The sequence below is a fragment of the Melanostigma gelatinosum genome (genome assembly GCF_949748355.1).
Source record: "Melanostigma gelatinosum genome assembly, chromosome: 8".
Classification (NCBI taxonomy): Eukaryota; Metazoa; Chordata; class Actinopteri; order Perciformes; family Zoarcidae; genus Melanostigma; species Melanostigma gelatinosum.
In genome coordinates this window covers 12,231,056-12,253,608 of record NC_136641.1, presented here as the reverse complement: position 1 = coordinate 12,253,608, position 22,553 = coordinate 12,231,056, and the positions used below count along the sequence as shown (strand labels likewise).

At 41.0% G+C, this 22,553-nt stretch overlaps 2 protein-coding genes across 4 annotated transcripts in view; one reads left to right on the top strand and one right to left on the bottom strand.

Annotated features, from left to right (window-relative positions):
• The window catches only part of LOC306780397 (TOX high mobility group box family member 2-like), a 71,003-nt gene extending 68,184 nt beyond the window's left edge, over nt 1-2,819 (top strand). For 2 of the 3 annotated variants that reach the window (XM_079272764.1, XM_079272762.1), the window contains 2 exons: nt 124-263; nt 1,199-2,819. In XM_079272764.1, the coding sequence (XP_079128890.1) occupies nt 124-263; nt 1,199-1,241 (183 nt within the window). In that variant the 3' untranslated portion in view covers nt 1,242-2,819. The remainder of the gene's footprint in view (nt 1-123; nt 264-1,198) is intronic. The other variant, XM_079272763.1, reaches the window with a different exon arrangement.
• A 4,189-nt stretch (nt 2,820-7,008) lies between these two features.
• Nucleotides 7,009-14,028, bottom strand: LOC306781577 (large neutral amino acids transporter small subunit 1-like). Its single transcript, XM_079274483.1, has 11 exons — nt 13,898-14,028; nt 12,759-13,292; nt 12,481-12,606; nt 10,204-10,309; nt 10,006-10,050; nt 9,477-9,600; nt 9,256-9,359; nt 8,842-8,938; nt 8,509-8,658; nt 7,373-7,547; nt 7,009-7,100 (listed from the first exon to the last, which is right to left on the bottom strand). Exons 1-11 carry the CDS (start codon nt 13,971-13,973, stop codon nt 7,027-7,029), a joined length of 1,611 nt encoding a protein of 536 aa, XP_079130609.1. The 5' UTR covers nt 13,974-14,028; the 3' UTR covers nt 7,009-7,026.
• Between the last annotated feature and the right edge of the window lie 8,525 nt (nt 14,029-22,553).

Sequence of the window (22,553 nt, the reverse complement as noted above, 5' to 3'; positions counted from 1 at the left end):
CTTCTCAAGACCACTGACAGCATTTGGCCTCATACAGTATCATGGCTCAGCAAACCCTAATGGTTGGCCATCTCAAAGCTAGAACGATATAACCCCTCTCCTTTCCCTCCTCTCCTCCTATAGGGATTCTCCCATATTCAGGCTGATTACCAGAACAGCGTCGGGGGCCCACAGTCTCCAGGGGCCCCTAACCCAGTGCATGGCCAGAACCCTGACTGGGACAGCGAGTACTGCAACAGGGACTGTGGACCTAACCACTGCAGGTGAGCTCATCACACATTGTGTTATGGTAGTCGTGAATGTTGTGCGATGGACATGATGGTTAACAAGAAGAAATCACATCGAGTTAGCCACAAAAAGATGGTCCAGAATAAAGATTTATTCGCCTCTATAGCTCCAATCCAAGACATTTGATTGTTGAGAATAGTAAGTATTTGTCTGACAGTTACTCATTTTCCAAATGAGTTGCTCTAAACCACTTCACTTTCACACTCAGAGACTCAGACAGTATTAATCATAAACTGTTATTCCTCCGCTAAAGCAAAGCATCTCCTTGAAATTGAAATGAGTATTGCTGCAGTAGAACAACGCTATTACCGAGCTTGGAGAAAGTGTGACATCCAATTAAGTTTCCCTGTGTTTCGCTCAGCACACATTGCCTTATTGAATCAAGCTATTCAAGCAGGTACAAGACGAATGTTGCGTTGTCTCACACCTGAAACTTGGTGTTGCTATTCCGAGAGGCAGCAGAGCTGGAAGTCAGTATCTTCTGTATTTAGAGCTGATTCATCTGTAAATCAAATGGGATCACGCCTGGGTCAAATCACGTTTGATGCTCTTTGAAGTACATTGAGTCTTTGCGTAAACCTTTTCCCTCAGTGTCAGATCATAGTAGCTGGGAGTTTTGGAGCGTACTGAATTATTTCCTGTGTGTCAGTGAAGATAACTGGAGAACAGGCTTTGTAGTTGACGTTTCGGGTGATCTGCATATTCTGACTTTTTATTGATACTGATTGATGTCTGTTGTTTGACGGCAGCTTTTATGTTTTGGGGCTGGTTTCTCAGCCAGGTCTTACTTTGAAATAGATTTCGTCATCTCGCTGGGATTTCCTGGTGAAATATTAGATGAACAGAAATACACGTAGTCAATAATTGTATCCAGACGTACATGAGTGTAATACAGTCTATTCTTCCTCAGCAGCGGCATGGGAGCTCGGGACAAGCCTCTCTACCTCACTTGAAGTTGAAAGACCTCCAAATGTCAGACTCCAGGGAGCTTTCCACCATAACAACAACGTCATCGATGTACCTGCTTCTACACCATTTAGGGGTTTTTTTGTTTTTGTTGTTGTTTTTTTGTGACGGATTACGAAAATCCCAAAGACTGCTCCAGTAACTTCACCTATTTGCCAAGCACTTAGATCGGCCAGAAGCCTGAGGCACTTCTCTTGCTTTTTTCCTTATCAGTGAGCTTTTCTGCGGGGGCAGTGGGCTTTAAGCTCATGCCAACATACTGGAAATGAAGACCAAAAAAAAAGTCTTCTCGTTTTTTTTTGTTTGTTTTTTTTTCATAAAGATGCTCTCTCTCTCCTCTTCACTCCATTACTCTGTGTTTGCCATGGATTGCCCTCATCGGGGAGAAGTAATGCTCTAAGCATACTAAAAGTGTAGGGGTTTTGGGTAGAAAAGCGAATGCAGGAAACTAGAATATAGTCACCTCAGCAGGGGTGGATGTACTTCAGGACGTACTGAAACACCCCGGCTGAGTAAAAGCAAAGTGAAATTATCAAGAAGATAGTCACGTACACTTTAGACGTTTGTAAATCATCCCCGCCCCTATTAACGGACGCCCTCTTTTCCTTTTGTTTCTCACAGTGATTGTAAATATCACCACAATGGATCCCTCTTTTGTGTGTATTTAGCTGCAGTCCCTTACGTTCTTTATTTTCTTTAACTATTCTTTTCGTTTGGCTCTGTGATTTCCGTGCGGGCAGATTCAGTGAGGGAATACACACACACTAAAGGTTGTGTTGAAACTGTGTACACTGGTCTTGTTTCTCTCCAAATGAGAGAGAAACGCAAAGACTGTAAAACGCTCCATTTCCTCCTTAACTGGCAGAGCTGTGATAGAGTGTCACTCTCTTCTCATGGCCTCAGGATGTTACAGAACTGTAGAGGTCAAAGGTTGATACCTCTCCTTTTAGCTCCTCCTCCTTTTTGGTCAATAAGGACCGCCCCCACCCGTAACCCCGCTCACCTTTCGATAGTCCTGACACCACTTGTACAGGTGAATTAAAAAAAAACAAGTTGCTAAATGTGAAATGTTGCTAAAGAAAAAAAAAACATAACAGTGGGTTTTAAAGTTTTTGACTAGTTTTATTCGGTGTTTTAGAATTGTGTTGAACTTATCTTTATCATTTTTTGTGAAGAAAAAGAATTCTAAAGATATTTAGTTTTTTCACTGTAGCAGGATTTTTTTTTTGCGTTTTGGAGGAAGAGTCATGGGGGTAGATATTTTAAGTTTGTGTATAAACCTGCCAAATGTACTTCTTTAATTTGTAAAGCCGTTGATGAGAGAACCCATTTTGTTTTGTTGAATATCATATGTTTTACGATATGGTCATTCTATTTAATTTGGTTGCAGGTTTCACATCTATTTATGAACGATATGAAGTAACATTTTGGCTTATTTTCATCAGGGTGCATTATTATTATTATCATTATTATTGATCAAACAACATTATTATTAGAATAATAAATATTTTTTCAGAAATTGTTGTTGGTGCAATACCAGTGCACCAGCATTAGATTCATTTTGTGTCACAAATACTTCTTTTGTTTTCTTTTGTCTGTAATAAAATGTTTAAAGTGGAGAAATTGATGTTCATGTCTCTACTCATTTCATCATTTAGTTTACGTTTCTGAGTCCCAACACATTCATCAGTCGTTTGATGAGAAGCGGCGGTATAGCGTGTAAACATACCTTTGCTTTCGCCTGCATGTGTCTGAGGTTAATTAGGAGAATAATCTTTGATGTTGTAGGAAAGTTGATGTGACTGCTGTCACATGGCTCATTAAGTGAGGAGTTGAGGCTCCATGTCCCTTTATTAAACTTTAACCTTTCCACGTTTTTTTTTTCTTTTCATAAAACCAGACATGATCAATATAGTATATCAAGCAAAAAAATAAATTCTGCCCGCTGGTTGTGTTTTCTGGTAAAGGTGTGATGATGAAACAGTACACGGACTTTCAGAGAACCACCTCAGAAGAGAAATAGGACTGTCTTTTACTTATGAATTTCACAGATGGATTAAAGGTAGAATAGAAATGGAATCTATCATCCCTCTCTCTCTCTCTCTCTCTCTCTCTCTCTCTCTGTCTGTCCTGTCTCTTTCTCTCTTTCACTGTCTTTCTCTATGTCTTGCTCACTCTCTATGATGCTCAGCTCTCTAGTGCCCCCTAGAGCTGATTCATAAAACGTTCCACATTTGTTTCAGTTCCCCGAACCTAAAAAGAATCAGTTCATCACAGCTCATTGGCTTGAGCTAGACTGTTGATGAAATGTAATACTAATATGTTTAAATGAAGGACGGCCTTAACCCCACCATAATTTCCCTTATCCCACATCTGTGGTTTTACTGGGCGGCTTCCAGATGTGATCGTGAAATGGAAGAAAAAAAAAAGTTACATTTGTGAGCAGAATATCCTTTGAATGCCAACCAAGGAGGAAAACATGAACGAGTTCACACTTCATAAAGCTTTAAAGGTTTTATATACAAATACAGTTAGACTTGATTACAACTGCATAACAGCAAGATGGTGTTGGACTGGACCTCTCGGCTGTTTTACCATATCATATTAATGTTCCTCTATCGCCATCTGCTGGTGATATTAGTGCTGGTTTATAGTCAAACCTAATCCCAACATGTGGTGAAGAATATCCTGATCTGTAGGATCCGAACTTTTATTCTCATTCCATGGCTGCTCTGCTCAATAGTGCAAAAAGTAATTGAGTCTAAGAGTGAACAAAGCCAAACAAATATAACAATCATGTAAGATTTGAAAATGTAGCTCAAATACATTTTAGTACATTTATTTTGGCTTTATAGTTATTATTATTATTTATTTATTTTGAACACCATTCTTCAAAGATGTCACAATGCTCAGCGGACAAGTGGATTTATTTCACTGACAAAATGTTTCTTGTTTTATGAAAAATAGATCTTGAAGGCTCAATACAAACAACTGAATGATGTATAAAGATTGACGCTGATGATGAATGTTTGCTGTGAAGTTGAGTCCATCTCATCTCAGCTAGTTATATATAATTGATGTGATGCAGATTTGGTTTTGCCCAGGGCTAATTTTACAACACAGAGAGCTGGCCAGGATGCATTACATTTTTTACATTACATTCGAACAGACATTTTAATCTGTAACAGCAGAAAACTAAAGCATTTCATTCATGTTATGGACTGCTTACGTATGTTTTTATGTAATTCCTGTTTACTTTCTATGTAAATAGCTAAGAATATTAGATTTGACTCCACTGCTGGACTGGACTGTACTCTATGTACTGATTTGTTATTTTACAAATCAAATGAACTGATCAAGTCCCTGTTTGCAGAAGGTTTCAAACAGTCCACACGTCACTTGTGCAATATTGGCTCCTTGCCTGTCCAATCTCCCATCACTAATATTGTCTCCAGTAGCTCTGATACTGGTTCCATCAGCAGCCATTAGACGCTCTCATTTCCTTTTCAAACGGATATGAACTCTCCTGACATCAGAGGCATCGGCTGCACCATTGTCTGACAGCCAACAAACAAGACAAGACAAACAAGAGAGGACAGAGCATTTCATACAGATCACTACCGAAACACTTGATGGCTGATATGATACCGCCGTTGGCCCGACTGTTTGAGAAAACCGTGCTCGTGAAACATCCTCATTTGGACAGAAGCTATCTTGTGTTGTGGGATTGCTTGTTCTATTAGAAGCTGTTATCTGCAGAGAGGCTGGGGTTGGCCTTTTGTTAACTGATGCAAGTATATTAGGACGCTGCATTTACGCAGCAGTGAGGAATCTGATTTACTCCCACTGAGGAACACTTCTTTTGTGTGCTTTGCAAAACACAAACAAACGGGCCAACTTTCAACAAAAATATGTTTATTATTACATGTACCCTCCGAAATACAACTTACAAGAATTGACACAGGTACCTTCAACTTTTTAAATTAAAAATACTATATATATTTCTTTTGTCCAGAACACTTTTATGAGGCAAATAGGTATTCTCGATTCATACACACATGTAGCACTTTGTTCACAGAGATACAGTATGTTATGCATAACATGAAATATACAATGGGTAGTCAATCAATGATAAAATGTGGGTTTTTAGACAGCCTGTCATCAGAGTTCTTTCACTATTGTGCTGTTCATTGTGCTTGTATCTATCTGGCTGTTGAATTAATAAGTAAAGTACTTGAATATTTACGTGAGCAAATGTACTAATTTACTTTCCACCAGTGGTGATGTGATAATATATGCAAATAACTGCTTATTGTATCAGTAAAAGTTGCATTTTTGTGAGGTTTTTACATGGTTCAGTATATGACATTTAATAAATCGTGGAGTATGTTCCAAAATTTGTTTTAAACTTTCAAATCAGCGTGACAGTGTCCTGCAAAACTGGGATTGTCTGATTTTGTCTGAGGACTGTCTCTATTCTGTGCAAATTCTAGAAAACTTTCCCAACAAACCTCCACCCTCCTTCATTTCCCTCCGAGACGGTTTTCCTCTGGGATTTTGAGAAAATTGACAATGTTTTTACAATTTAGGAAAACCTCAGATATTCAGTTTAAAAGTAAGATTTTATCGGTAAAATATAAATGCAAAGCTGATGTCACTAAATTAGTAACATTCATTCTGGTCTTATAGTGACAATAAAAAATAAATTTAAAAAACAGATTATCAGTACTACAATTGCTGGCACAGATAATATATACAAACAACACAAAACACTAACACGACAATTGAGTTTTCTAAATACAACCAGAAGGACGTCTATGCAGGTCTTCAGTTTCTAATAAGAACGCCTTACAAACAGCTGCTGGTATTCACTGTCATTTCATCAAATACCATCACACATGGAGCACTGCATGACACTGACATGGTGTGATGTGAGAGTAAAATGATACAAGAAACAGACCTGCTTCACAGCAACGCATCTTCAGTAAATATTACATCATACACTCTTTTGTCTCACTTTAGCTTGTGCTTTCACGTAGTGCTGTGGATTCATTTTACAAATGAATACAAACAAATATACAAATGTCAAAATCAGTTGTAATTAACACAAATATGAGTAGCATATGAATATAATATAATCAGTGTTATGCTAGTTAAGCCTTGCCTCCTCCGACCCTGGCCTTATTCATACACCGTGCACTGTGCCTTAGTATCTTATGTGAGGTCGTTTTACTTCACATTAGTCCGTACATCATTAACTGTTGCAGAAAGTCCTCAATTTTAACTCACAGGTTAATAGCGTTCATATTCTATAAAACTGTAAACTATATTAAACTATGTGTCGTTTGTAGTTATCAAATGTCTTGTCTCGCTAAGCTACTTATCTGTACACTTCAGCTGAACAATAAACTTGTATGTTAGGCCGCTAGAGTATCTGAATGCGGCTTCACTGTGTTGGCAGCACATACTTACTCACAATTCAAAATCAGGGCACGACTCTCCTTTAACTCACTAACAGGCTAAATGTATACATGTTCTAGGATTAAAGGGGATGTAATTGTCAACTTTAGAACATTTGTTGGGTTCACAAGATATGCCTTCATACTCTTTAGGCTGAACCCCTCCTTCACCCAGATTGCCAAGCCGCCCTTGTCAATATCAATCTGCTTCACAGTTAGATGCCTGGTTCGTTAAAGTTTTAAAAGAAATTGCTTTTGTTCAGACACAGATATTGACACGGTCCATCATCTTGTTCATCTCGTCTGTCTGGCGTTATTCGGCCGCCTCATGCTCCCTCTCCTCAGGAACAGACATGAAGATCTTTTGACAGAACATGGTGAAGATTTCTGAGGAGAAACAACTCATCAACATCAGCCCTGTCTGTTTTCTTTTACTAAGTTACTGCAGGTTGTAGATTGAGTGTAACATCGGCTCAACATCTTGGTTTGCGTCCTTCCTGCCGACGATATGAACAAACCGAATGTATCACTGCCCACAGCTGCACTCGAGCAGATATTCTCACGTGAATTTCACAACAAACTGTAAGGAATGCTTCTCCGCTCTTGCCTGAAATAATACACAACGACGGTGTTAAAGAAAACAAGAATGTCTCACTCACCCAGCACCTTCCTCACCACGTGAGGTTTCTTCCACTTGAAGCCCAGTAGGTACGCCGGGATGCCTGTGAGAATAATGCCGCTGCCGACCAGACACTCAAACGGGGCTGCCCAGAAGGACACAACGATCATGAAGACGCAGCCCGAAACGAAAGTCACAGGGATGAACAGATACACCTGCAAAAAGAAAATACCATAGATGTAGGTGTTTGTTCCTGTGAAGGAGCGTAGATGAAGTAGTACTTTAAGTTGTACTGCTAATATTTGACAAAATGACCTTTAGAATTGAATTGTTGAGTCTTTTTTTAACATTGCTGCCATTCGTTATTACAATGATACATCTATCTCTATATAGCTGGGAAAATGGAAGCAAACGTATAAATGTCAAATAACGAATCATGTAAAATCGTCATAACAATGCAACTTTTACTGATAATGTGATAAGATATTGATACAATAAGCAGTTGAGGTAATTTGCCTTATTGGGTTATTATTTTCATTTTCTTTATATTTCTACTCCACTTGAGACGTGAAAATGCTTTTATGCTGCTGCATTGATTTGATAAATGTAGTTACTTTTTACAACAGATCGATAATACAAAATATAGTCAATAAATAAATAATGATGTGTCATTATACTATACCGTACAATACCATGCTGCATAATGAGCGCTTTTATTTTGGTGTTTTTAGCTATTTATTGCTTGTCAGAGGTTCATCTTATAAAACAAATAGGCTGAGAGCACTCAGGCTGAAAGCAAATGTGAAAGACCGGTCAACCAAAGTAATATTCCTATGATGGAACAGGAACAAAGAGCCATGTATGTGTGGAAACACCACTCCCTCCTATTCTGAAAAAACAACTGTGGTTCTACCAATAACAAGGGCAGTGATACAATGGTCCTTTCATATTGTTTTTTTAAGGAAAAGAAAAGTGGATGCTCTATGAAACCAGGAGACGTGTTGATGTTTTGGGCAGACAAAGAAACTGGCTGAGGTTCAGATAGCGCGGTCTTACATAAGTTGTACACCTTGCAGTGAGTCATCCTTTAAAAAAATGACTTTTCTTAGATAAATCTCCAGAGCAAAAAGCATTTATCACATGCAACACCAACCTGTCCCGACATGGCTACTCTACCTTAATGGGCCTTCTGAGGTCAGGCTTGGTATAGCGCAGCCAGAGCATGCCGGCAATGGCCATACCAACACACAGCCAGGTGAAGAAGCTAAAGAGATTGATGACAGAGAAGATATCCTTCGAGATGGTGTACATCATGGACAGCAAACACTGACAGAAGACAAAAGGAAGACAAGATCGTATCAGGTTTGTATACATAGCATAAAAACACACACACATAAGGTTCATCATAAGGTTGTTGAGTTGATTTGACAACAGGAAATTCTAAAGGTGATTTAGAAACAAACTAAAAAGTAGCTGTCAGATCGTAGCTGTTAGTAGCAGGCGTCTTACTGTGAAGATGAGGGACGGCACTGGTGTGAAGAGGTCTGTGTGGACCAAACCCAGAGCAGCAGGGAGTTGACCCTCACGAGCTCCGGCATAAAACAACCTAGAAGAGATAACATAACATTTCCTAACCCGTAACCGTCTCAGATTTACCGTCATATCATGTGAGACTGCATATCCTCCCTGTATTTGAGTGTTCAACACCGTGAAGACCAATATTTGACTGTCTGTAGTCAATGTAGTCAATTATTGACTGTCAATAATTAAACAATTATTGGAAATAAACTGTGCTCAAAACTTTTAAACACACATCCCATAAACAACCTTGCATTAAGTCATTTATACAAGTTACAAACTGGTGTATTACAGCATAACAAATGCTACTTAAGTTGTATTCTCTCCGTTCAGACGTACACACACCTTGCCGACGTGAACAGGGATCCGTTGACGGCTCCAAAGCAGGACAATCCCACAAAGACAGGAATCAACCAGGACATCGCACCAAGATGGTACTCCCCAAAACTCTGCCAAACAGCACAACACACATGAGAAAACACAGCCTACCAAAAAGATGCAACTTGATGACTTTGACTTTACAGTCTGCAAAGTCTGTAACTGTGTGGCAGAACTACAAAGCTCACCACAGCAACCGCCTCAGACTCCACCATTTCTTCAGGAGAGATGGTGGTGAAGTAGGCCAGGTTGGTCAAAACGTACACCACCGTCACTATAGGCATGGATATGATGATGGACAAGGGCAGGTTCCTATGGAGGGGTGGTCAAAGGTAAGTTGAGGAAAGAAAACCCACCATATTCTCTCACAACATCTGATTGTTTCCATTGCATTCATTAGCTCGGTGATTTATTTCATGCATCGCAGTTGGCAAATGTGACCGTAATATTTCATATCTGATGAGTGTCTTACAGTGGTCAGTCGTACTAGACAGCAACAACACTGAAATATGCAATCCCAAAACTCAAGTTTACAATTTGCTTTTGTCAAGAGAGCTTTGTATTCAGCTCTACAGAGGGTTTTTTTGAGGTTGCTTTTGTATAGGATGGCATTCAAATGTAATCATGTCAAATGAAAGAAGCTCAGTCATGGATGAGGGTATTCATGCTGTTGGCATTGTACAATCCTCAAAACAACATTCATCACATTTATGTCACCTCTCTGGATTGATCATCTCCTCGGTCACGTAATTCAGGTAATTCCTAAAAAGAAATAGAGTTAAACAATGGTTTAGCGATTGGGTAAAGACTGGAATAACTGTTCGTTGTTTTGCAAAGCAAACAGTTGGCAGCTATAAAGAAATGATTTCTATTTCTGGTCTATAATTACATCAAAATAGGTCACAAATGCCTCACCAGCCTCCAAAAGCAAAGAGTCCACTGTACAGAGCCAAGACAATATTGTCCACTCCCAGTTTGCTGCCTTCAAATGCTTTCTCCGGTGTCAGGTAGGGCACATCTCCTGCACACACATAAAAAGAAGAGTAAGTTAAATGAATCCAAGACGACTGAAACTCTCTCTAAAGTAACAACTTTAGTTCATGAAGAAATTGCGTGGTTTCATATAAATCAAATGGATTCTCATTCAGGGCTGCTGCTCCATTTTTATTTCCCCTTCTCCTTCTGTCGCTGCCGGCCCTTTGACAGGCCTGACATTTTCAACAAGCCAGTCGGGACTCTGTCCGAACACTTTGCCTCCAGCTTTGAGCATCTGCTTTGATGTACTGAAACATAATCAGGTCCTGTTCAGCTGACATTTGAAATATCTTCTCTCGTTTATCCACAGCAGCTAACAAATCCAGTGTATCATCAGCGAGGGCAACTGCCATGTGAGCTGTGTGTGTGTGTGTGTGTGTGTGTGTGTGTGTGTGTGTGTGTGTGTGTGTGTGTGTGTGTGTGTGTGTGTGTGTGTGTGTGTGTGTGCGTGTGTGTGTGTGTGTGTGTGTGCATGAAGTCTTGCTCCTGCGAGGCTCTCTCCTCTACCTGTCGCTTTCAGATGGTAATGACTCTGCTTTTCGTGAGGCCTGTATTACACACACGTCACTTTCTCACTCGCGCTCTGAAAGACCACAGTGTGACAACAACCGGCAAGCTTCGACGCCTAGTTTCCATGGTAACACAGTGTGGCGCACAAAGGTGGTGGGTGTGGCCTTGCAAAAAAAAGGGGAGGGGGGGGGGGGGGGGGAGTAGCAGATGTAGCACGGAGCAGACGATGGATGCACTAACTTCCTTTGACTGGCATGACTGCAGCCGATTCAGTTGTTTTGCTATTTCAGTTTTGAAAAGCATTCATACATGTGATTTTAAAAACTGAAATTATATATATATATATATACAGTCAAGATGGAGGTGACTGGCACTTGTGAATAACATCAGCAGTTGCCTCCTGTTAAAAACAATCATATGGAAGATTCAGTTCACACTGAGATTCATTGTAATGAAATACTGCAGGCAGAGGAACTGTCCCATTTTTGCAGCATCAGTGTTTCTAGAATGTCCACTATTTCCCTCATATGACGATATCAATTCTATCATATTTCACATATTACATGTCTGCAGGATATACAGTACACATACAGTATTTATAGAGGCTACACATTGTACAGATGAGTCATGTATTCTGCTCATCAGTGTTCAACCTCAAAGTACACCCGTGCAGACACACATGTATGTATGTGTGGCTTCACACTCGCTCAGACTCAATCACATGGCTGCAGACAGACGAGCCTTGTGTTCAGTTAGCTGCTAACAAACTGAAAGGAGGGCAGTCTGCTCGGTTGGGCTCGTTAGTGTCCGTCAACAATTTGTTGATCATTAGAGATAAAATAAATAAACCTGGGTTTCAGTAGCACCAGTGAGACACTGAGACAATAATGTATATACAACTATACTTTGATAAACCCGTATCTGCTTTTATTTTATAACACTTTCATGACCATCATTATTGCAATAAACAAAAATACAAGTGGGAGATGGATTAACACACTTCTATACAGCTGCATGCTGGGAAATGCACACTTATCATATTGGATGAGAGAGAAAACTATATTTTTTTGGGATAGAAAAACACTTATTTTTCAAAGCGCCAGTGGAAAGCTATCTGAATCTTAAGAAGGTTTTAAACCTGTCAGCCAATGGCAACAATACAAACGGGTTTTACTGAGCATTAAAGTATATTTAATTCAGCTGAGGTAATCGTACTATGAATGTTAATATTGGAACATGCCTCATCACACACACGTCAAACAAGGACCAGTGTTTTCACACTGAAGTGAAGATGAGCCAGCTTGTTTTTCACGTGGACAGTCCAACAATAATGTTTTACAAAAGATTGTACTTAGTATCAAGTTGTCTAACTCGTCCAGTCAACTTAGCATCAAGTTGGGGACAAGATGTCTGTAGTTAGATGCGAGATGGAAATGATACCAGATAGTGAGACTGACTGAACTGCAAAACCCAGCTGGCAATTGATGGTCTGATTCATTTTGTGTGATTGTCGTTGCTTTTGGTCTCTTTGTGTTTTGTAGACCTGCGGGCCAGAGAATGCTATACAGCAGAGATTTACATGAGCTTGACCACAAACACACTATAAACCTCTGTGACTCCATCAGTCAATGAGGAAGTGGGACTCACCTGTGCCAATCTGGATGAAGCCAAAGATGATGATGATGATCAGGGCCAGTAATTTGGAGGCTGTGAACAAGTCCTGCACCTTGGTGGCCGCTCTCACACTGATGCAGTTTACAAACGTCAGCGAGGCTACAGGAGGTGGGGAGAGACATATAGAAGCTTACAAATGAGGTTGTTGGGGAATAATCACCATGGATTAAAGTGTATCAAATGAGTGATTTTCTTGTTATTGTCATCTGTTTAGAAAAAGACGTATTTGTGCGGTTACCCCGGCCACTCACTTAGACACAAGCAGGCAATGAGTTTGGCTGCACTGTCAGGCACGGGGCAGTTTGGGTACAGAGGTTTCAGAAGGTAGGTGGCGAACACCAGCGACACCACGTACTGTGATGACGGCCGGATGATGAGCATCTCCACCCACAGCTTTAGGAAAGCCACCAGCTCGCCGTACACCTCCAGGATGTAAGTGTAGTCCCCCCCCGACTTGGTGATGGTTGTGCCAAGCTCAGCGTAGCATAGGGCGCCCATGGTAGAGATCACGCCACAGGCAGACCAGACGATCAGGGAGAGCCCAGCTGAACCAGTCTCTTTGACCACGCCTGTTGGAGTGACGAAAATGCCAGAGCCAATGATGGTGCCTATGATCATCCCCACACCATTGAAGAGGGTGATGCTGCGTTTGAGCTCAATCTTCTCCCCTTTGGCGGGCGAGTCGGTGGCAGGGACTGTGGCGCTGGGAGCAGGGACCATGTGGGTCGATGGAGACGCAGGCTGCTCTACAATCAGACCATCTTGGTTTGGGTCCGCTTCAACTGCTGGAGAATAAGGGACAGCCGACCAGGAGATGAGAGTTTCACATTTGAAGTTAAACCATGAAGTGTTGATCACAAAAAAACTGAAAATCATCAAAGTGACAAGTGTATTTTGAAGTTTTTCTTTGCTGAGATATTTTATGTTATATATATTTTTGATTACTTGAATAGAATAAAATACCAAACTTATATGAAAACAATAAACAAAACAGACCAATAATGTCTGTGTGTCAAGCAGCGAGGGATAGAAGTAGTGTGGAACCAAGCAGGCTCATCTGGGAAAACCTGTTCCTGAAGAAACGTACGCATCTTATTCACTTCGCCCTATTCATTTACACACACACATTATCAGGTAATTGTGCTTACACACCCAGTAAATGGCCCGTGTGGAAACAAAGCTCTATTTTTATGTATTCGGTGTGACATTTCCTCACCTGTCAACCTGGGTCACCTGTCACTATCACCACAAAACACCATGAAGCATCTCTATACGGCATTAATCTGTAGGTAGACTGGCATTAGACAGTGTTGCATCAGCGCGCATGGCGGAATAATGCAGCTCTGCACCATGTGGTGTTTACAGGAGTGTGAGCATGCACTGTACCTACCTCCAATCTTCTCCTGGCTTGCTGCCTTGGCAACGCTCTCCCGGCTGCTCCGAGATTTCAGCTCCGGCTCAGCCATCTTCCTTCTTAATCTGGGTCCTCTTGTCTTGTCTTTTTCCTCCTGCCCCCCTTGTCCTTCCTCCCTTTATGTCCCTTTCCTCCTCCTGCCTGGATATCCTCACTGTCTCCCTCACACGCACAATCCTCCCCACCCCAGCACCCCCACCCCAACTCTGTCTCTAGCCCTTCCTGATTCGTCCTTTCTCACACACACACTCACAGACTCTCCTCTTCATTTGCACACACTGCCTTCGTCACTCAGACTGGAATTCTGACCCTGATCCTCTCCCTGTCTCTCCCTCCCTCTGTCTCTCCAGGATACGGCAGGGAGGAGCTAAACCTTTGTGATGATGCTGTTGAGCGGCTCCTGCGTGAGCCCACGCCCACTCCAAATGAATGATGGGATGGCTTAGAGGGGGGAAGTAGGTTACTGGCAGGCACCATTTGGAGGGGGCACCATGTGACACTGTAATATTTTTGTGTACTGCCTAATCCAGTACAGTATGTCCATGTACGCCTGTGTGTGCCTCTCATGTCAGAGTGTATTAGGAAGGATGCTGTACATGCAGTGCTCCCTCTAGTGATGCTACCATGGGTAAACGAGTGTCTTTGTTCTCCCGCTGTCGTGCAGAAAGGTGACACCGGAGAGAAAATGGACACCCACTGGCCAAGTTCAGTGCACACAATGCAGAATTAATGATGAGGCACAGCATCATGGTCAGTGTACTCATATTGCACCATAACAACAGGCCAGGGGCAGTATAGCATAGTTTACTGAGAGACACACATTATAAACAGTCATATCCTTTCAGGAGTAAAACTGTCATAATGTTTCAAGACAATTTAAATCATAAATTGTACACAGAATATAACAGTCTACAGAGAATGTTAATTGTTATGCAACGCCTACAGCATCCGAGTTGTTTGAATTGTTAAGATAGTAAAGATTGCTGCTCATTGAAATTGGGAAAACGTTCGGAGGGCTTCATGAAAAAAAGGTGAATTATTGGTATTTTCCGAGAGTTTTAAGTTTGTTTTTGCCAAATGAATGGTCGAATATCAGGTTGATTTCCCCGAATTTATGTCAGGCTCTCTGTTTGAATTTAATTGATTGCATGTCACATTTTTAACCACTAGATGGAGCCCTATACATGTTTGCAAATTTGAGATTTATTTTCATGACTTAACCAATGCGATGTAAGGTAATGCACAAGTGGGAGACGGTGTACTGTAGTACTCTAGTCAATTTATTATTATTAGATAAGTTATACATAGGAAAAAAAAGTGCATTCCGAGAATGAGCCCCGTTCTGTTTCGGCGTTAGTTACTGCGCACTTGCAATTACTATTGACGCTGACAAGGTCGACTCACAATCATCAAGCTCCGTTCAATGAACCTCTTAGCTTCACAATGATGTAGCGCGAGACAACACTGGAATTACCCAGGACACTCTCTGCCTTCGGTCCGGGGACTTTCCCCTGGGCATGAATGAGAAACCAGGTCCCCTGTATGTAGCCCAGAGTGCAAGCCTTCCGAATGCCCGGATGTAAGAATGGTTACGCGGAAGATAAGTAGGGAGAAAGACAGCTCGTAGACAAGATCACGGTGTCACAAAATTTGGAAGTGGGCCTACAGTGTGATGTTAATCAACAATAAACGTATTAAATTGCGAGAGGCAGTTTGGTCTTACATATATCGTCTCTGTTGTTTAAAAGTAGCTCGTTCTTGACTGAAAACGTTCAAAAACCGTGAGGGATCATGGGATATTTAAAGAGGTAGTTGCCAAATAAGGCACAATCTAAAATTCTAGATTGAATTGCAAACGTACTGCTATTGCCTCTGGATTTACAGATCGATTCATCCACATATAAACTGTCTAGTGCGATAGTTGGCCAAAAGCTAATTGCCAATAATTTATTTTACTGGTAAACTCCCGAATTATTGTTGTTGTGTTTCGTATCAACCAAAATAAATAAAATGCTGAGAGAAAACAACAGGTATGAATAAAGCCTCTAAATAATCATTGGTTTCAGTGTGATCTGTATCAATGAAAGCGGCTCTCGCCCAGCATGCCATATCTGCGTGTGTTCCACAGTCCTAAAGATTTTGATTTTTTTAAAGTAAAATCAAATGAATTATATCTGAAATTCTCCCAATAAAGTAACACGTATTTCACGCAAGAGCCTATTATTACCATTTCAAGGTATATTCTTACTGTACAATAATTATGATTTTCTGAATCCTCACTTCATCCTATATTCTTAAATCTGTGAAGGCGGAAGCTCACAGAGGTCGCATATGATTTCTTTACGTCCTCATTCTTCCAGTCATCAGGCGACCTCAGGGAAGGTCATTGCAGTCAATAGCTGCCATTGCAAACTATCACTGTTATCTGGTGGAGAAACCGAAAATCAGAGGTTACTGGGAGTAATTCTCTCAGGGGACAACCAGGGGGCGCAATTTATCAGCACCACTGAAACACAAACACGTAACAAAAATGTGAGAAATGACTCAAATAAAACTACTACTGCTTGTATTCTTATATTTGTATTTTAATTAACTAACCATTGGTGGAATAGGTATTCATGTATTTACTCAATCAAAAGTAATCTAATTACTACAACAAATTTAAAAAAGACACTGCATTGGGCCTACAAGTACAGGCCCTGTGTTCAAAATAAAAATGCTAGATTATCTATCAAAACAAAGTACACTGGAATCTTCCAAAAAAGTGTCTATTATCATATATGATACTGTTACTTACTATAAATTGTTTTTTTAATGGATGTATCAATCTGTAAGAGGCATTTTTATTCTGTAGTTGATTCAAGTGGATCCAACTTACGTTACATACCACGAGTGTGTTCAGTCTATAACAATGTATGCAAGTAAAAAGTGCAATATGTCCCTTTCAAATATTGTGTTGTAGAGAATGGCACAAAATGGAAAGTAAAACACGAGAGAATCAATATTGTACATGATTAAATGTACTCAGTAACTTTCCATTGCTTGTAGCTCTGTACTTGCATGTCTGAGCACATTGTGATCCTGCTGGTTGACACTTTTAATAACAATAATAATACATTTTCTTGTTGATTGGTATGCTGTATAACCCCAAAAGAAGCTTTTCTTAATCATCATGCACTTATGTGAGGTGACGTCATAATACAGGAGAAGTCAATGGTGGTATACAAGTAAGTACATTTACTCAAGTACCTCACAGAAGTACAGTTATGAGGTACTTTCATAAATATTACCACGCTCGGCTAATTCTACTTATATTCTACATTTAGGACGTAATTATTGTACTGTTCTCTCTGTTATATATAACTCAACAAACTGATAACCAAATACAGAACATATTGCAGATCAATGATGATGAAAGTGATCACTACAGCGATTGTGTGTGTGTGTGTGGGGGGGGGGGGGGTTGAATGAGAGGGTTGCCTGCATTGCAGAGGTTATCAGGAAATAATTGCTCAAAAATATATTGCTTGCATTATTGGCTTGATATGATCATGCGTTGCACCGGTAGGATGGCACATTAATTACTGCTTGTGCTGACAAAAGCACTATGACAGTCAGCATCTTACAGGGAGGCTCGTAGGATTCAAACACAATGAATTTACGCATCTTCTGGATTTAAATCAAGGTATTTGTGCTCCTTCTCCTTCAGTACCTGCCGGAAGAGAATGGTGTGTCAGTTTTGGACACAGAGTTTAAAAATAGATGGTGGTAACCTGAGGCAGAGGAAATAAAATACGCACTGAAGTAACGATTCCACAGTGGAAAAATACTGCGTTAAAATACACATGGGCTTGTTCACAGTAAATGTACCCAGTATTCAAATAGTAAAGGGCTCATTGTGAAGACGGGGCCCTTCAGAGTGTTGAATTAGTGATGAGTAAACAGTATTTGAATATTGTAGCTGGTCCAGGTGCAGCTGAGCCTGATGCATATCCCATTATACTGTTGGGGATATGACTCTATTAAAGCACACTGAACTACAGCAGTGTGTAATAACCATCACTAATTAAGGATTATTCGATAAATATAAAAATGCATTTTCACAGAACTAAAACAACAGTAGGTCTATATTCATTGCTCTTGGTGCTACAAATTTGACATTTTGACTGCAATATTGAATGCAATATTTGTTGTGATGTCATGATACATGTTGAGCATCACTTCAGATAAATATAGTATAAGGGACCAGCAGCCTATCTCAAAGTTTTACTTGTTACAGTTTATGGGTAGAAGAACAGGAAGTTAGTACATACATCTGGCAGATACTGAGCACATGACGACATCTCTGCTAATCAGCAAAAACATGGCCGCCATGCACCAGTGTACAATATTTAACTTTCTTCTCACTTACAGACTCGTATCTGTAATCGTATTTCACAGGCTGCTTCAATCTCCTCTGTTTTCCCCTTTTAATCCATATCGTCTTCTTTTCATAATCTTTTTTTTAACCAGCAAATTTCTCGCTCACTCTATTTTCCGTTCCCTCCGTTCCCTCCACCCATTCTTCTCTGATTCTCTTGTCCTCTTATCCGTCTGCCTCCTCTCTTCCGTCCTACGCTTTTTCACAGTTGATATCTCTTTTTATTGCCGTGCTCTGTTTATAGACGAGGAGCGACAGTGATAACTTCATCATGAATGTTTTATCACTGAGCTAAACTTTTAAAAGACCTGAAGTGAAGCAGAACATCAGAATTGTTACGAAAATAGTTTGATGCAGTATTGCAGTGTATATGTTCATAGGAGGATATCTGATTTAACTTCAGCTTTAATATGCTTTTTTCTTTCTTTTTTTTTACCAGTGCAAAGTTAAATGACAAAAAAGGGTGGTGCAGATTAAACACATATGGATACAACGAAATGTCAAATATTATATAAATAGGCCTAATATCACAACCACAAATTCTCCTCAAGGGGCTTTACAATCTGTGTGACATACAAAATGATGGTCTTCAATTTAGGTAAAACGACACAAATCAACCCTTAAACAGGGAAAAACAATGCAAGAAACCTCAGGCAGAGCAGAGGAGGACAGATCCCTCTTCCAGGCAACAAGACATAAAACAGAGTTAATGAATCAATGCAGATACAGAGTTGTCTGTGTTGATGGGGGAGATATAAACTTGTGTCTCTTGGAATGAGCATGATTGTGTGCTATGTGTGCATGTACTTATGAGGGTGGCGTGAAAAAGGTTCGACGAAATAAGAATAAAGAGAAAAGGAACGAGAGAGTGACGGGAGAGAAAAATAAATGAGAGATTGTGGACCTCTCTTTGTTGGATGCACCCCTTTGTATAAAATGTAATTGGATGCTGTAGCATTAATGAGGTGTCTAGTCCAAAACATACCCAAGAAAAGTACACAGTTCCATGGACAGGGGTGTCCACAGACCTTGGGCCACATAGATGCATTGTTAATGCAGCAGGTTGTTCACACAGGATTATATTTTCTGTCTCTTGTTTTATTATTACGTCTACCTAAAGATGATCACATATATCGTTCACATCACACGTGCTGCCATCTTACCTGTCCTACATTAATATACTTCGATTCTATAGGCTTCCATCTGCTCATTTTTACCCTCCTCCTTCATTTTCCTCTCCCCCAGTTTTTTTGTCCTGTATTTCACAGTGCCAATTTACCATCTCTCCACTCTTCAAACAACACCCCCCCCCCCCCACCCCCGTTTCCATTACCCACCCACATTCCTCTCGGTTTCATCAGTCTTTTCATCAGGCTTCCTCGACCCAAACCTCTTGCATTTCCCCCTGATAACCCCACCCTGCCTGCACAAGATGATGATGTTATAGATTGGGTTTTTTTGACCTCCCTCCTGTTCTATTCTTCATTGCTCCCTTATCTTTCTATACTGTATTTTGCCGGGGCTTTTCATGTAATTTCTCTCTTTCTGTGATCTTTTTGGTGCTTTTGGGTCCAGTGTCCTCTTGAGCCTCTCCGCCACTCTGCGGTTGGTCAAGTGCTTTTTCGTCGATTCAGACGATCCAGATAGTGACTCAGTAAATAATTACCGAATGTGAACTGTTCTCCTTTTTCAGTCACTTAATACAAATATGCAACGCTTGTTTTTAACTGAGCTGAAGGGGGGGGGGGGGGGGGGGACGCAATTTTGTGTTTCAAGTTCAGTCTTCATTTCTGGCATCTCTATTTACAATTCCATTTAGTGATGTCATAATAAGACCTGAAACAGCAAGTAAAATGTAATAGTGTGCTTACCGCAGTGTCTTACTTATTCACTGCTGATTCGCTGATGTTTACGTTGGCCAATTCAAAGAAATAAAATCCCTCCATCACTCTATTTGTTTATGAGCAGGAGCATGAATGTCATCATTTCTGCTTTATTCCGATCTATACTGAAAAAAAACAACCTCTGAAAGCTCCAGCGTTACTCTGCTCATGAGCTGATGCACTCCTCCACACGTGTTTGTATCATCTGCCGCTGACGCCAGAGTGAATGCGTGCCCAATGAAAGTATAGGAATCGGAGCCCATCTGATAAGACAGATCAAACGCCTTCTACTTCCAGAAATACACTTTGTGCCGTGGGCCGTCAGTAATCCCTCCTTGATAAACTGCCAGTGAGCTGGCCTGAAAACGCTAGAAGACATGAAACTGTACCCATCGCTGCAGTCTCTGAATCCTCGACTCCAAGCTCCCACCTCCTCCTCCACATTCCTCCATCCATCCTCCTGTTACCTTATAGCTCATCGCAAATCTGGCCACTGGTGCGTGAGTCCGTTGAGGATATCGGAGCTCGGGCTTTCTGCTCGAGTTTGCTTCCATTTGGCGTCAATGTTCCCTGACAGTTGACCCTGTCTCTTCACACACCATTTCTTCTTCTCTCTAGTCCGTCCATTCCCTCTCACCCTGTCTCCAACGATTCTAACCACTTATTCTGCACAAATGCATATACATAAGCTCCTAAATGACCAAATAGCTGTGTAGCGACATTGAGGTGCTTTAATATCGTCGACCGAAAGGCCTTGTCTGCTAATGGGTGCCAAACACCACAACCTGCACCAATTTACAGGCAATTAATCCACACCATATTGACGTCTCTTATGACCACTTTATATGTGTTAGTCTCCACTCAGTCTGCTGTAGAATTGACAATTAGCTCGAGGAAACTGCACAGGGAATAGTGATTGCCTCTTTGATTCTGGGACTTGCTGCTTATACATGCACATGTACATATACAAGATGTTTTCTTAGCCCACATAGCTGTCAGTTGTTGTGGCCTTGACATCCTGGCAGACGCTTCACTGTCACAAGGAGGAAATGGCCACAGGGGAGGATTAGTGTAGAGATCTGAAGCAGCAGAAGCATTTCTCTCCACGAGAGGCTGCATCTGTAAAAGACCTCCTGCCTGCACCATCTTCTCTTCCTTAAGTTTACATCATGGAGAAACCTTTCCATTTACCTTCATCTTTGTTGGGACCTGAGAGGTTGCATATCTCCCTGCCTGCTGGAACGACAGGTTTTGCTTTCAAGCTGTTTGGGTTTTATTAGAATATATGTAAATAGGATTAATACATTTACTTCTACTTATGGAGACTCTATTAAGTTCAGTTGCAATGAGAGGTAACACATTAGCCTCTTTTCAATGTCTGGATAACACTTATGGAAAATAAGTGGCTATTCAGATGCAATACGATAGAGCAGGGATTCCCAAAGTGTGGCGCGCGAGTTACCTCTAGGGGGTGCGCGAGAGGAAAAATGTAATGGTGGTCTAATGGTGCAGTCCTGTCTCCTAAAAATGACGTTCCCCCAAAACTAAAATGCATTCTCAATTACGTTTGACCATAAACGTATTTTCTCCCTGATTACGTTTGTGTTTGACGGATTACAAATACGTTTCTCATCAACATATCTTTGCTGTACTCTAGTCTTTATTATTTTTCTGTGATCTGCCTCGCCTCTACCCCGCCACCCACGAGTTGTTGACCCGCGGCCTGTTCCGAGGGCTGAAGACCTGACGATCGGGTGCCTCGCGGCGGGGGCGGCTGGAGACCTCGCGTCCCGGCGCCAACGGGTGAGCGCCGCCACTCGGAACCATAAAACCAAGTCCCGGATTTCACCCGGGGGACATTCTGGAGGTATTGTGGCCGGGTGATGTGCCTCGTTGCTGGGGAGGTATGAGCCGAGAGTGGCGGGGTGTTATGGAGGTATATATTACAACTCGGTGTTGTTCCCGTGCGTGGATGAGCGCATTTCTGCCGGAGACAAGCGGCGTGTTGTGGTAATATTCTGACCGCGTAATAGGGAGATGGAGAGGCGGTGGTGGAGAGGGACAACACATGTGAAAGGGATGGTGGAATGTATGATTGGAGAGAGAGAAGATTGGGGGTGCGTGAACCCGGTCGGGATGTAGAAGGGGGTTTTGGAACCGCTGATATAGAGTAAGTGAGGAAATCCTCATATTATCATCATATATTATGCTGTACATAAATTACGTATTGAGAGGATTTTAAGTAAAATAATTCAACAACTTAAACGCTTATTTTTGGTAGTTAATACACTCGGGTATAAAGAAGCTGTGAAGTCAAATATATTCTGAT